This window comes from Haliotis rubra, unplaced genomic scaffold, assembly GCF_003918875.1.
Source record: "Haliotis rubra isolate DU_JTF1 unplaced genomic scaffold, ASM391887v1 Scf363, whole genome shotgun sequence".
Classification (NCBI taxonomy): Eukaryota; Metazoa; Mollusca; class Gastropoda; order Lepetellida; family Haliotidae; genus Haliotis; species Haliotis rubra.
The window spans coordinates 173058-189204 of NW_025767039.1; the positions used below are offsets into that span (position 1 = coordinate 173058).

The 16147-nt window shown below is 40.0% G+C and overlaps 1 protein-coding gene across 4 annotated transcripts in view; it reads right to left on the minus strand.

Moving 5' to 3' along the window:
* Positions 1 to 16147, minus strand: part of LOC124285576 (SH3 and PX domain-containing protein 2A-like) — a 235953-nt gene that overhangs the window by 129273 nt on the left and 90533 nt on the right. For all 4 annotated transcript variants that reach the window (XM_046721831.1, XM_046721828.1, XM_046721829.1 and 1 more), the window contains one exon: positions 15794 to 15948. In XM_046721831.1, coding sequence (XP_046577787.1) covers positions 15794 to 15948 — 155 coding nt within the window. The remainder of the gene's footprint in view (positions 1 to 15793; positions 15949 to 16147) is intronic.

A 16147-nucleotide genomic window follows, 5' to 3' on the forward strand; every position in this document is an offset into this window, starting at 1 on the left:
ATCTTTCCACCTGTCGATGGTTCGAGTGAAAGAAAGTCCATACAGACCAGTTCCATTGGTTGCGACGTCTGAACATTAACAATAGCTGCTCTTTCTGTCAAATTGGGAGCTTTCCTGAGAATGCAGCGCTGACAACTATGGACATGGGCCTCCACATCACCCATCATTCCAGGCCAATAGAACCTGGTACGGAGAAGCGCTACAGTCCGATCCCTACCAAGATGTCCCATTCCATCACGAAGATGTGATGATGGTCGAGCCAGCAATGGCCACAGGCATCCAACTTTGCGGAGGTCAGGACATAAGTCAGGGGGTTATTATCTGTGCAAACAGTGAAATGGTTACCATACAAATATTCATGGAATTTTTTTTGTTACGTCCCATTTTAGAGCAAGAAACTCTAATTTGTGAGCTGGATAATTGCGCTCTGAACGAGACTAGTCCATGGCTAGCATATGCTATCACTCGTTTCTTACCCTCTTGTGTCTGATATAAAATCACACCGAGACCTTCACCACTAGCATCACTATGCATATGCCAAAACAGGAGCGCTGCTGAGCTTGCTCACAAGTTCACTGAAGGCAGTCTGTCGTTGTGCACCCCAATTCCACTGGGTATCTGTCTTGGTTTTGTTGGTCTTCTTGCCACAGTACCCAATTAACAAATTCGTAAGAGGTTTGGCAATCTTGGCATAGTCCGGAACAAAACGGCGATAATACCCAGAGAACCCCAAGAAACAACGAACATCGTCCACATTCTGTGGAACCGGCCAAGTCTGAACGGCTGACATTTTCTCAGGATCGGTGGTGATGCCGTCCTCAGAAATTATGTGACCTAGATACTTCACAGAGGTCTGCAAGAACTGACACTTTGAAGGCTTCAACTTGAGGCCATTCTCATGCAATTGCTGAAAGATTGCTCATAATCTATCCAGGTGCTCGTCAAAGGTCTTAGAAAACACAATGATGTCATCAAGATAAATGAGGCACTGCAGAAGATGCATATCACCTATACACCGTTCCATGAGACGCTGGAAAGTTGCAAGAGTATTCATAAGACCAAAGGGCATAGAATTGCACTCGTAAAATCCTAATGGACCAACCGTGAAAGCAGTACGAGGCTTGTGCTCCTCCGCTACCTCCACTTGCCAGTAACCTGACTTTAATTCCAGACAGGAAAAATACTGTGCACCGTGAAGTGCATCAAGGGTTTCTTCGATCCTGGGAAGAGCGTACGAATCGCGAATCATGTGTTTGTTCAATTCCCTAAAATCAATGCAAAATCTCAGAGAAGAATCTTTCTTGCGTACGAGTACCACAGGAGAAGCATTGGGACTTGTTGAGGCACGGATAACATGCGAATCGAGCATCTGTTTAAGATGATCCCTAACCACGCGATGTCGTTCCCTAAATGGTTGTTCGTCTGTGAGTTCAATCCTATGTGTGACCAAATCAGAGTGTCCCATATCCATATTAGATTTACTGAAGACATCATCTAATTCGGAAAGGAGAGACTTCAACTGGGTTATCTGCTCTGGTGTGTAAGAAGTAGATAGTGACTTTATATTAAACAAGTCTTGTTTCTCGGAATCAGACCCATGGATAGTCTGTTCATCTTCTGAAGGAAGGCCTTCAACCAAACTAACCTGTTCCAGGCAGCAAAGAACTGTCTTGGCCAGAATGGTAATTGGTTTCGAAGATGGATTCGTGACCTCAACTTTGACCCTTGTTGTTGACTGTCCTGGTTTAAAATTGACAATACCATTAATGAGGTTCAGTGCACCAGGAAGTTTGGGAACAGAAGTAGCAAAGAAATGTTTACCCTTCTGCGGTGGTGTACCTGTGCTAATACCAGTAACAATCTGATTACAGGGAGCAGGGATAGTAATGGACCGGGTAGTCCGCACACTTTCAGTCCTGTCAAGGTCAACCCGAGAATCCATTAACCACTGACTAGCCCTAGTCCATGAAGTAGAAGTACTGGAAATTGGTGAATCAAAAAGGCTACGTGCAGAGTCCATGACATTGGTACCAAGAATCAAAGGCACCTTTTGGTGATACGAGTGGTAGGTACGATGAGAATAGGAGTTGGTACTCAACTGTTTCACCCAAGAAGTCACTAGGTACAAGAATTACTGTATCAATATACCCAAGATAAGGCAACTTACAGTCCCCAGAACCTGTCAAAAAAGTGACCCAAGATTCAGAAGTGGAAGATGATTGAGGTGACATTGGTAGAAGGCCTCTGACATACTCGAAACCTGTGAGCCTGTGTCCAAAAGAACATTGTAAGAAATCCCTTCCACCTGAACAGCAGCTACATTGGAAGGTCCCACTAAATTTGGCGGAATTCTGTTGGAGCTATAATCGGAGTCAAAAACTCGCTCCATAGTTTGGACTCCTAGGAGTTTAAAGGATTGCAGCCACTATGCCCTCTCTTCAGCCCTGGTGCCCCACAATCTTAAGAGAAAGTACGACTGGAGGAAGATGATTTATTTGGTGGGGGTACGGATGAACCAGTAGGAACAAAAGTCACATTAGAAGGTATGGCCTTGTTAGAAGACTTAACACAAAAGTCTGAAGGTTTGCCAGAAGGAGTCTTGTGAGGTGTGTTGTGATTGGAATTCTTCTCCAAAGTCTTTACCCTATCCCCAAGGAAACTAAGATTTCTATTTATGTCCTTTAATCAAGCAAGAACATCATCCAACTGTTTGTTGGAGTTCTGTGATGATGAGCATTAAATGCACTTCTCTAGGGGAGGCCAACTCCTATTCGACCTGGTGGACTGCAAGAAAAAGTCTGTTGAACTCCATACCAGAGTCGAAGTGGTGTCGAGTAGCCTGCTTCAGGTCATCACAAGATAGACCCATCCAAAACCGACTTCCGAAACAGACCAGTTGCTGCAGTAGGAGGGAGTGTACCAGATGCCTCAATCCTTGAGATCAACTCTTGCAAACGACAGCTCCACTCAGCAACTGACTCAGACACAGCTTGGCGAGCAGTATAGAACTTCTCTATCAGAGTCTCACCAGGCATTACATTTCCAAACACCACATCCAACTGCTCAAGCGCAGTGTCAAGGGACACAGACTCTGACAGCCCACAAAGCAAATCAGCTGCTGAACCCTTAGCACATCTCCTCATGGCATTGAGAATTGCTGTGTCCGAGTAAGCATTCTTCCTACGACAACCAACAATCTCCATGTGCCATTGAGAAAACTTAATCTCTCCCTTAGCCCCATTTCCAGAAAAGGAGGATAGCTTGGGACTTGGAGAATTGATGATGGGCATATAGGTTGTTGGGTTAAATCCTGGAGGAAGATGAGGGACACTGATGAGATCGTATGTTGAAGGGTGATGGCGTTGGCGCAAAGGGCTGTGGCAAAGCCTCAGTGTGTAATGTGTTATGATATGGGGTTGAACTCTGAGGCTGAGCATAATTATTTGGAATTCCATGTGACCTGGGTAAGGATGCAGGTAAGGAACACAAGGAACTGAGATCCATTTGCATAAGTGCAGAATTTCCAACAGAACTACCAGAACCCAGTGTAACTGTAGAGACCTGGGGGAAGCGTCTAGGCAGAGGTGTGTTAACGTAGGCGGGAGGTGGAATGGAATGAGTGACATTCATCGGTGGTCCACCTTCAGCACTATTAATACAGTATGTGTTCTGCATTTGTGTTGTGATATCATCTGCCAGTCGACTCAAAACCCTAGTGCGAACAGACACAGGAAGGTGTTGAAGACATTCCATGGCCTCAACAACCTCCGAGTCCACCCGCTGAAGGTTATGTTCAGCCATTGTGTATACCACAATGTCTAAAGTGTATTATGTCCAGTGTACAATGTGTAACAAGTGTAACACAAGAATGCAAAAAGGAAATATGATGTGACTGATAAGGAAAAGTATGTACATGTACCTAACTAGAAGCAAAAAGAATCTCACAAGTTAAGATCCAACAAATTTACAACGATGCCACAAGTTTCAAAATAGCAACGTCGTCAAAGAATAAAACTCCACCAAAAAGGATACAAGATGAATGAAATTGACTACCGGTTATCAAAGATGTGTAGTGAAGAGAACACAACTGGTGTATTGCAAGAATGTAACAAGGAAAATGATTAACCTAATGTCAACACCAGAATGTTAACAGAAGACCGAAGGTAAACAGAATGTTAACAGACTGTCAACTGCAAGAAGTAAACAAAATGTAAACAAGGTGTTTGAACAACAGCATGTACACACAAGGGATATAAGATGCCAGAAAATTCTATGCAAATTTCAAGACAAAACTTCCGACAAAATGTAAACAAGTTCACAAAAGCTTATCAACAACGTGTAACTATCAAGAAGTGACAAGTCAAAATACACCCAAATGTAACCCAGATGTAACCAACTGACAACACTGTCAACTTGAGGTAACTAAATCATGAACATAAATGTGAGAATGGAATGACGAATATCAATGGTGGAAGAAACAAGACAACACAAGACGAGACGCGATGTTGTTTTCAGAAAGAAGCGAGAAAGGATATCTCCACAGCGGTAGAGAAAGAACGTGGAAGAAAATACCGAGAACGCCGATAGTAAGTGTTGATGGAAGAAAAAGAATAGATACGGTGCAAGAAATTTATCTATTAATTATTATTATTATTATAGAACTGTTAGTTAAATTACCTTATACAAAAATATATTATGGCAAACTGAACACTGTTCAAATACTAACTGTTAATTTCTTGTTTAAAATAGAATTATGGAGATATGAAAATAATCACAATTACAATATAGCAATTACATTAGGTACCGGTAAAATATACTTGTAAAAGCAGAAATTTAACAAAATTCGAGACATAGAAATTCCCCAAAATTGTAGAAATAGAAATATCTGATAAATAGTATTTGGGTGATAACGATGATGAATTGAAAAACGGATGATACCGTTTGTTTTTTTGTTTTCGTTTTTTTTCCAAAGTGTTGAAAATTTATACAGTATCAACAAAGTTTCAAAATCATGGAATACATCACATATAATGCATATGAATTCAACAAATTACAATTCAAACAGCATCATGTCCATCATATATGTGCAATATATCTGACGCACAAAGGATAAGGGAGTAAGAGTCACTCATGGAAACGGGTCTGTAAGCAGGGTGTTCAGCCAACAGCTGTAACACAGGGTGAGTACTTAAAGTTCCCAAGTTTGGAGTCTTCTGATACAGCCCAAATTCTTTGTACCTACAGTCAGTCAACACAAATGTCCGTCCTTGAATGTCCATGAAGGCACAAAATATAATCCCACAGAATTATCCCACAGAAGAATGTCACTTATGCTGCTCTTCACACAGATATAAATCTATGTGGGCTCCAATTGAATGAGATGATGTTGATGCTTGTGAATGATGTCTTGTAATGCCAATGGCCCCACGTTAGGAGCCAAATTGTAGCCGAGTTGTGGCCTGTTATTGTCCGGCATTTCCCAAATGAAAATTATATTTTTCAAGACAACAATGCGCCTGTGCACAGAGCCCTTACCATAGCAGAATATAAATAAAGAAATGACATAAATGGCATTTTGTGGCCTGTACGGTCTCCGGATGCCAATATTATAGAGAACTGTTGGCTTCTGCTGAAAAACAGACAGTGACAACGTATTGTTTATGCAGCCGAGGTCGCCTGGGAATTTCGGCTCTGGGCCGTTGGGTACAAGACAAAACAATGGTGATGATGTTATGAGTTTATTATGAGGCTGTTGCTAAGGTATCTGAAGAAAGAAATGAGAAGTCACTCAATATTAAATTTACATAAATATAGTATTATGCATTGTAAACAAGTATCACAGTTAGCCAAGGTAATAAATAAACCTTTTGAAAAACAAATCTATAAATGTATGGAGCACATGGTCCATGAACATGGTCAATACAATGTATACAAGTTATAACTAATTAATTGCTTTAAAGTTTAAAATTATAAATTAAATATTACCCTTAATAGATTTAAGTTACAGTTTGAATTAATTTAAGCACCTCTGTATAGACGTTAAGATAAAATTGAGGCAGATGGAAAAGGATTAGAAAATGGCCATACTTGAAGAAAGAAAAGATGTTTCCACCTCAGCAACACCAATTGGAGTGAGGTGGAAGACAGGTATGCCAAAGGAAGTAGACAGAGGGACACAATAGCCAATTAGAGGACAGATAACACATCAAGGAAAGCCTTTGATGTGACTTATAAATAGAATAGGGAAAGCCCAGAGGATGGGTACTGAATAAAAAAATAGAGGAAAAATAGGGAAATCCTTGTCACAAGGCTCCAGGAAACAGATAAAAAGGTGACAATTAAGAGAGGCGGCGTTCAACGGCAAACACGGAAAACATATAACAAATGGACATTTAACAGATAATGATATGAAAGATGGCTGATGCAACAAATGGAATCTTGATGAATGATGAACATACAATTAAATAAAGAAAACATATCACGATATATACAAAAGATCAAGTTAGTTATCCCTGCTACATTTACATCAATACCTGTGACGACTCCGACAAGTGTGGGAAAAAATACCTGTGAACTATATCAGAAACCTGTATTTGTCTACTCCATGTTGTCTGAGGAAAATAATTGCTGCCAAGGGATACATCACCAAGTATTAAGGTCAGTTCTTCAATAATTTGTTTGTTGCCGCTGTCCTGCATCTTGCTAGTGACATCAGAACATGTTTGTTCATAAATATATGGCACACCGCTGTATATGCACTACATCTAGCTAGTCATCATTGAACGTGCCAGCAATGCTACCCCGTTCACATGCACCTGTTTATATATGTGAGCTAGTTTACACACCATGTAAAAAATTCACACATGTGTAGGAAATCGGGTAACAAATATTCAAATGGGTTGTTGGGTGGTTTGAAATTGTTATAATTATGGGTTGTTTATATTTATTCATTGGAGGTTGGGTGGATTTCAATACATGTTTTTGAGTGATTGTAAACAATTAGCTCACTGGTTAATCACATGGCATATAATTATGTTTTCACGTATTATGTAAGCACTTTCTTGATGTTATCTTGTAGTCATTTATTCTACTTTTTACTCACATTTGGCAAAAAAATTCCTTTGGAATTTTTCTTCAGCGGTTGTGTAAGGTAGCTTGGTATCTTTCATATCGCTTTGCTGGCCGCAATGTTGGTGCGGAAGCGGAATATGCGTTGTGCCACATTGAAGTTGCGTACTGTGGTGTTAACCAATAGTAATTCTTCGTCGTCACCTTTCAGAGGCTAGCTCACGGGGTATGTAAGAGCCTGATGCAACCAATATCATTGTCTTGCATGTCGGTGATCGAAGCAGTTAAATTAATAAAGTCCACTGTCTTTGAGGGGGATATTCCCTCTGGCTCGTTAGGTTTTCATTTAGACTACCTATTGATGTAGTGGTTTTGAACGGTAGTCAGGTGGGGTAAAGGAGCGATAGGACTTATGCAGCAGAAGGTTAGATATATATACTGAAAGCCATTAAAAACGCAATTGGTATTTGTTGTCCTGAAACTTACAAAAGTTCTATTGAAGATTTTTTCCTGCGATACAGAGGATGTAGGGATAAAAGGCTGTTATTCGTGCCCATTTCGAGTTCGAGTCCTGGAGCATTCCTCTCACATGAACTTTGATACTTAAAACTGAACCTTTGACATTTCTTGTAAACACAACCACATTCATGAAACGCCTTTAGCACATACATTACCTGCACCCAGGCCCTGTACAAGCACAAGGAATTGTGGAACTCCATCACTTTGAGAAAATGCCACACTTGACACAAGACGAAAGGAATCAGGTTATCGGTATGGTCAGCCAAGGTGCTTCAGATGTGATGATTGCCAGGCACTTTAAAGTGCATCCATCCACTGTAAGTCGACTTAGACAACGTTTTCGGGCTACCTGAAGTGTTGCTGATCGTCCGCGACCTGGTGCACCACCTGTGATAACAGCTCAACAAAACCGTAATATCCGAGTTTCACACTTGCGAAATCGGTTCCAAACAGCTGATGATTAGGCAAGGAGGACAATTGCGACAAGTCAACGTCATTTCAGCGCCCAAAAGGTGCAAGGACACCTTGCTGCCTTCAACATCCGGTGTCGCCACACCCGTACCGTGGTCCAACCTTATTGCATCGCCACAGACTTGCCAGACAGCGTTGGGCAGCAAATGGGGCCAATCTTGGCAACAGGACATGGCCAGATGTCATTTTTCAGATGAATCCAGGTTTAACTTATCCTTTGCAGATGGACGTCAACAGATTTATCGACGTAAAGGAGAAAGACTTGCGCCAAACTGTGTCCTTGAACATGATCGTTTTGGAGGGGGTGGTGTCATGATCAGACCACAGACCATCAGAGGCTGCAGACCATCCAACAGCTGTTCCTGAGAAATATGTGTCTTTCAATGCCCCGAAGACTGCGAGCATGTCTTGCAGCGCACGGTGGACACACACGATATTGACTGCAAGTGACCCCTCCTTTGTGTGATGTCGTTGTTGCGTCACTGATGTTGTTGTTGACTGGACATTTTCAGATGAAATTATTCACAGATGTTCACTTAAAACATATCTGCCAGTTAGGTGAGAAATTAGTGTGAGTAAAGAAAGTATGAATGTCAAATTGCACTTTTAATGGCTTTCAGTATATATAAATGTTATGATATTAGTATATTTTGTTTGGTATTTTTATATCATGTAGGCAGTGTGGTTTGGGAGGGAAATTAACCAAAGGAATAAAGTAGGATATTTAGAATTTAGGTATAGTGTAGGGAAGGTTTCTTGCGTGGAGAGCTAGTTTGTTCAGTTTTTGTTATTATTTTGATATTTTCCTTGTTTTCATTTCACAGAATAAATTATTATTATTTACATTTCTGCCACGTGTCATATTTAGTTGTAAGGATTGACAAATGCCATTAAACCAAAGAGGACTTGTACATTGTTCCTCTGGTTTTGGAGTTTTTCCATCTTAGATTAAATTTACTCAACGCAAAGTCCACAATAAAACCATGAACAGGGAAACATCAGGGTACATTTCGTGTTGAAACGCCAGTCACTGGGCTGCCTATTAAAGGGCGCCTATTACACATGTGTTAACATATCATGCGAACACATCAACTCATATGGGTACATTAATTTTACACATTACATTATTTATACATGTGCAAATTTCCATGTTCAGTATTTGGGCCATGTGAACACATAGCAAAAATACACGGCAGAGATGAAAACCCTGAATCTAATGTAAGTGTGTCGTGTTTGCTAAAGTTCATTTGAAGTCGCATTTAAACTGGAACTGTAATAAGTTGTGTAGATAGCACAACCAGTGGATGCGTAATCGTGTCTGTAATGAAAAAACAGTTTGGCAGTAAAAAGTCATGGCCAAAACACATGTTGAGTCTGGAACTCAGGCATGGATGTCCCTGTCTACTAAATACGACATGGTGTCAGAAGTGGAGCTGTAAAGCATGAAGTTTTTGACCTACGACTGCAAACTCAAGTCCAAGTGTGAGGAATTCCAATTATCGGGTCAGAAACAGTCCCATTCACTCACGTTTGGCGTGTCCAATGACCGCGCATTAACAGTTGTAGTCTACACGAAAACAGGTGACACTCAGTAGGCAGTATCAGTTGTTCGTAAATGTAGAAAATTTACTACAGTGCTATTTGGAGTGATGCAAAGTTGTTGATAACAAGTACAAATTGGGAAGGTGACATTATCGACTCTAACACAAATTCCTTTCATATGCAAGAATGGAAAATTTACGTCCACCACCAGAGTTGGATTTGATGTGGGAGACAGCAGATTGGCTAAAAGGTGGAGGAGATGGAAGCATACTCTGCAACTCTATATGAACTTGAGTCTAAACGGAAAAAGGGAAAAATCAAAACAATGAGCGAAAGATGTGATGTTTTGGATGGGAATGTCATCGCAGATCGCAGATTTCATATCACGGTGCAAAACCTGTCAAGAACTTAGAAACTCTAACTGTAAGGAGCCAATGATACCTTCAGTTGTTCCAAATTATCCATGGGAAAGGGCTGCCACAGATTTGTTTCAATGGAATCAACACAGTTATTTGGTGATTGTAGACTATTACTCTCGATATATCGAAGTGGAAATGTTGGAAAATACCAGGAGTAGAACAGTGATTAATCACACCAAATCAGTAGTTGCTAGACATGGAATTCCAGTGGAATTAAGAAGTGATAATGGTACACAGTACACATCCCATGAGTTCAAAACATTTGCAAAAGACTGGGGATTCAAACACGTCAAGTAGCCCGTATTATGCTCAATCAAATGGATTAGCAGAGAAAACTGTGCAAACGAAGAAGAGACTGTTGGAAAAAGCCAAACGAAACAATCAAGATCCTTATTTGGCTATTTTGGAATATGATGATGTTGCTTCACCATCTCAGATCTCTATGAGCAGAAGACTGAGATCAATCATCCCCACTACTGAACAACAGTTAAATAAAAAAAACTGTAAGCAGCAAGAAAATTAGTCAAAAGTTACAAGAGAAGAAACTCAAGCAGAAAATATACATGACAAGGGTTCCAAGTTACTGAAGAAATTGCATCCAGGAGAAAATATCTATGTGCAGCAACAACCAGTGGGCACATGTAAACCAGCGGTAGTTACCAGCAGAGATGACACACCCTGATCTTACAACATAGAGACGTCAGACGGTCAGCAACTTCGCAGAAACCAGTGTCAGTTGCAGGCAACTCAACTGACAAATCACCCTTGTATGCAGACCTAAGAGACTTGATGAGTATGTGTGTGACTGAGCAGTGCCATGATATGATGGTGACGACAAGTTTCAAGAACTGTAAATATTTGTAAATGTGCTGCAAGGCGAAGTTTGTGATATTAAGTTAATTTGTTTGGGTTAAAAATAATTGGTAATTATTTTCAAGGGGGGTTTGACGTGTTCGATAAAGTTCATTTGAAGTCACATTTAAACTGGAACTGTAATAAGCTGTGTGGATAGCACAACCAGTGGACGCGCCATCGTGTCTGTAATGAAAAACCAGTTTGGCAGTGAAAAGTCATGGCCAAAACACGTGTTGAGTTTTCCCTCTGAGTCAACTCACGCATGGATGTCCTGTCTACTAAATACGACTGGCTGAAAGCCATGCCCGAGCACTGAAGTACTTAATCCTGTTTTTTTCTTCAGCGTCATGGTCAGCTCTGCCATTTTGTTTCACTCACTTACATACAGTCTATAACATGTATTCAGAAGACCTTCATGAAACTTTGCTGTCAATAACACACAGTATACACAATCGAGACCTAAAAGATGACACACTAAGCTTCAAAATACTTCTACTGGTATCACCAGTGACTTACAAAATTATATACCGCAAAAAAAATCACAATTTTTTTAGAAACAAATCAAAGAGCAGATTTTGTATTTGAAAATCAGAGTAACTCTGCCACAACCAGGGTGATTAGTATCTCTGACATGGTTGTGTATTTAAAGTTATTTCACATTGAATTTACAGACAACTGTTATTCTTAGCACTTTCACAGCTAAACATGATGTCACAGTGTCTCAGAGAGTTCCGCTGCACCTTTCTGATAACCATATCTCTTGTAATGTCAAGGAAATTCAAGCTTAAAGGGTGCTGTCCAGCCATTAACATGCTGAGTACTTTAAAGTCAAAAGATGGTGGTCAGGCAAAGAACATTGCAAGTGTATCAAAGCCCAAATGACGTGGTCCAGAAAGGGATGAAGGATCACCAACAACTTTGCTTACTATCTGGCAAGAACTTCACACTGAGGATGCCCTGGATGATCCCACAATGAACAATGCTAACATTTAAAAAACTATAGCATCTCTAATGGAAGAAAGGGGTTATGAGAAGAACAAAGAACAATGTAAAACAAAGATTTGGCCTAGGTCTTTCCCAAAGCAAGTATTTCAACAAGCTCAACAATACTCTGAGACAATCCAGCATCTTCCCAACTACAGGTCAATGATACACTCACATGAAGAAGACCTCAACTTGTAGAACTTGAGTCTGATAATGGGGAAGACAGTGATGACATTAACAATGATTTTTACGAACCTTTCAATGTTGATGATAACAATGTCAACACAGGATATGAATTGGATGGAAATCCAGATGGCCATGAAGAAGATGAAACAAGCGATGAGAGGCATTGTGAAGATGACCAACAAAGAGATGAAAAACACACTGACAAGCCAAAAGAATGCATTTAACAGCCACCTTGGAGATTTGCTCATTCAGGACACGACAGACAATGTTAAGCTTATCAGTGTCAAAAAAAGCCTGCAAGAGTTGGTTTAAAGTAGCTCTTTCCTCTGTTATGTCGAGGTATAGGGTATCTAGGGTGTCTAAGGTATAAGCTGGATATAGCAATCAGCTATGCACATGTTTCCTACCAGTCATTCTGTTTAAATATACGCAGTAAAAGAACTTCGAACAATTTTGAAGCAGTGATTGGAGTGATTACATTTGAAACTATTATCAGGATAATTTTAATGAATACAGTTGAAATATTTGGTACAACTGACTGCTATGGTTGGACATTTTTACAGATTGAACTGTTTGACAAATCACCATCAGGGCTCTCATGTTGGTGATTGCAAACGGGTTATGTTGAAATATTGAAGTAAAACTGAAAAAAAATATGGCATTTAACAATTCAAAGTATGGCTTTTATGATTAATGTATTCAATCTCAACTGTCAACTAAAGTTTCGTTCTAGTCATCAATAGCATCCATTTGACCCTAGTTGCTACAAATAACAGCGTGTTGGTGCACTGTCAACAACTTTATACACGATTTCCTGGATTTGATGTTAACAATATTGAATGAAATTTTGAATAAAATGAATGACATAGATAAAAAAACATAGGTAAATTATATCAAGATTCAATAGTGTACTTAATCTGGATTTGTTGACATGGTGTTTCCAAAGTGCTCACAGTAATGACTGTGCATTGGGAACAATATCCAAACATTGTGGCATGTATAAAGCTCAGACCCTCTACACAGTTGTGTGTTTTGTTAAATAAAGTGAGCAGTGTACTCAAGAAAATACAGTAAACAATCTGCAAACAGCACAAGTTGAGGGGGTCCTTGGCACACATAGATTTAAACATGCAATCCAGCAAACAGAGGTAAATGAGCATGAATTTGGTCAAAAATAACAGTAAGGATGTGTTTGAAAATTCCTTCAGGTTGAAGAGGACAAGTGAGTTAAAATGGGACACAGGCCCCTTTCAAACCTACAGTGACTACCTGACAGGCCTGAGAGCATGACAGTAGTATTCAGCAAGGTGGGTGTTGGATGAGCTTGCTCCTTTTAGTGGGATGGGTTGGACAATCTATTATGATAAGGGTCTTGGGTCCCAGTGATGTTCTGGTGAAACCCCTTTTTAACTAGCGTGCTGCTCTGGTTGTGGGGAATTCCCCTCAAAAGGGGAAGCTCACCATGTGGTGACCTTTCACTTAGGTGTCTCTCAGTGAGGGAATGCTCCTGAGGAAGTGAGCAGTAGTAGTTCATACTGCCACACCCTGTAAAGACTGGATGGTACTGGAGAAGCTGGAGACCATCTGCCACAATGTGCTTCTAAACATAGTACTCACAAGAATGCTTTCAGCTTGTCTGTACTTTTCTCTTAAAGTGATTGAGTTTGGTTAAACACTGCTTTGAACATAATTCCAGTCATATCACATGTCAACTTAACATGGGAGGAAAGTCTTAGATGCTTAGATATTTAGCACAGGCATAGTGCTGAGAAACCTAGAAACATAATCATGACAAATCAAATACACCAACCAAGGTTCCGGTGTGCCTGAGAAACACAAATCTACACAGAATATTGTAGGGCCTCAGACAACTGGGGCACCCATGCTATCCTCCCCCTTTTCTTTGAAAAAATTTCAAGATGTAATACTGTGAAATAGCAAACCAAACTGAGATCACATGTGATTAAAAAATACAGATCTGGACAGACAGGAAAAAGTGTTTTCTCATGCATGCACAGATGCATTGAGTTGAATTTTCCTCACAACTATTACATATACATGTGAGAGTGAAGGGTATGCCTGTTGAAAAACCTAAAGGTTTCATAGCATGATTGCAGATAAAACGAGTACTTAAAGGAATTAAAGCTGTCTGGTTGTATATTGGGTTCAAATGCAGCCTGTAAGCATGAACAGCACTTTATTTAAAGGTCACATGCAACCCAAAAAGCAAACATAATTAAAACACAATTATCACTTATTCATGACAGATAATATACATTGCTGATTATGAAAAAACAAATAAACAAAATTAAAAGCATACAATCGCAAATCAAAAGTGCAATATTTGGTACTTGGGTTTACTTCCCTCAAGACGAAGCACCCGGGAGACCGAACCCAGTCAGAGTGGGTGGGTGTGCACTCTAGTGTAACGAAGTCTTTCATTGGCTGGTTCATTTGCCGATACACTGAGGGCTCATTGTGTGTGTGTATATAGAGATGTTGGGTTTTGTAAATACATGCTCATTTTTTCTGCATTTGCGTTCGATCCAATCAACAAATACTGAGATGGTGAACTACTGCGTGGCTGCAAACTGTCGTTCGTTTAAGTACAAAGCAGGACTTAAACTGACAATCTGAGTTTGCACCGGTTTCAGTCCGATCCAGTCATCCGAGAAAAATGTATGCTGATTGTTTGCAACCCACAGACATAATAACATGTCATGTGTACAAGTATCCCACCTGCCCTGTCTGTGTAATTACATGTGACAGAGACAGAACTCAGGTGCAAGAGCCATAAATCAATGTATTTTGTTTATGATGTATAGCTTGAAACGTTTTAAGTTCAAATTGCATGTGGTCAATGATTGAAGTTGTGTATTGCATATTGTCTTTAGCAGACAGGCAGGCAGGCAGACACATAGGTGTCAATAAATCAGACATTGAGTTTTGTCTGTGACAGAGACTGCTTATCACTATCAACATATTTTTCTCTGTTTCCATAGACATGTATTAAAACATTTCAGTTTTCAAGCTGAGCAATTTTTAACAAAGAAATTAGTATTTCTAATGCTACACGTTCTTGAAAACTTGGTTTGCAAATCTGCCAGCCCCCTAAAACAAGATGTGAAAACATATAACCAAAAGTATCGGACCAGTGTATTTTTATTACTGCAGACCAAAGATGCTTGTAATCACAAGAAACATCTTATGTTCTCCAACTCCGACCACAGCGATAATCCTTGCACGCATCACTTGCTGTGTTTTCACGAGTTGCCTTCCCGGTTCGAGCCGCGCGAACATAATCACTGCGCATGTGCTATTGTGCTATGTGTGTATGTGTGTGTGCTATGTGTGCGTGCTATGTGTGTGTGTGTGTGTGTGCTATATGTGTGCTGTGTGTGTGTGCTGTGTGTGTGTGTGTGTGTGTGTGTGTGTGTGTGTGTGTGTGTGTGTGTGTGTGTGTGTGTGTGTGTGTGTGTGTGTGTGTGTGTGTGTGTGTGTGTGTGTGTGTGTGTGTGTGGTTATGTTTCAACTTTATAAGCTGAATTTGTATTTTTGATAATTTGTTACTGTAAGTTCATACCGAAAGGTATCAGAATCTGCAAAGTTGTGTTTTGCGTTGCATGTGACCTTTACTATATACACACAGTTGAGGGCATACTGTACTGTGTCTTTAAGTTAGAATCAAAACTTTTCTGTTACCTAAAGGTGTAGCTTATTCCACAATTATACATAATGGTGTCACTAACCACTTTCACTTTGTTCCATAACTTCCATCACCATCCCCGCATGAAGATCAATTTCTCCTATCTCCTGTTTTGTATAATTTGCAACAGCTACATACTGCTGGAGTTGTTTAGGTTTGGAGATCTTGTTGACCTTTGACAAAATCTTTTGGTCATACCTGTAAATAAAGACAAAAATTAACAAGTTGGGGTAGCATCATGGTACATAGCTTTGAAGTCATCACATCACATAAGACTGACCTTAACTACAATCTCCCTTACTACCAAGTAAGCCAATCAGCAGTAATGCTTCCAACTCCAAGGTATACTACAATGCTATCAGGAGTGCAATTCCTGATGTTATGTGGCATTTTATAT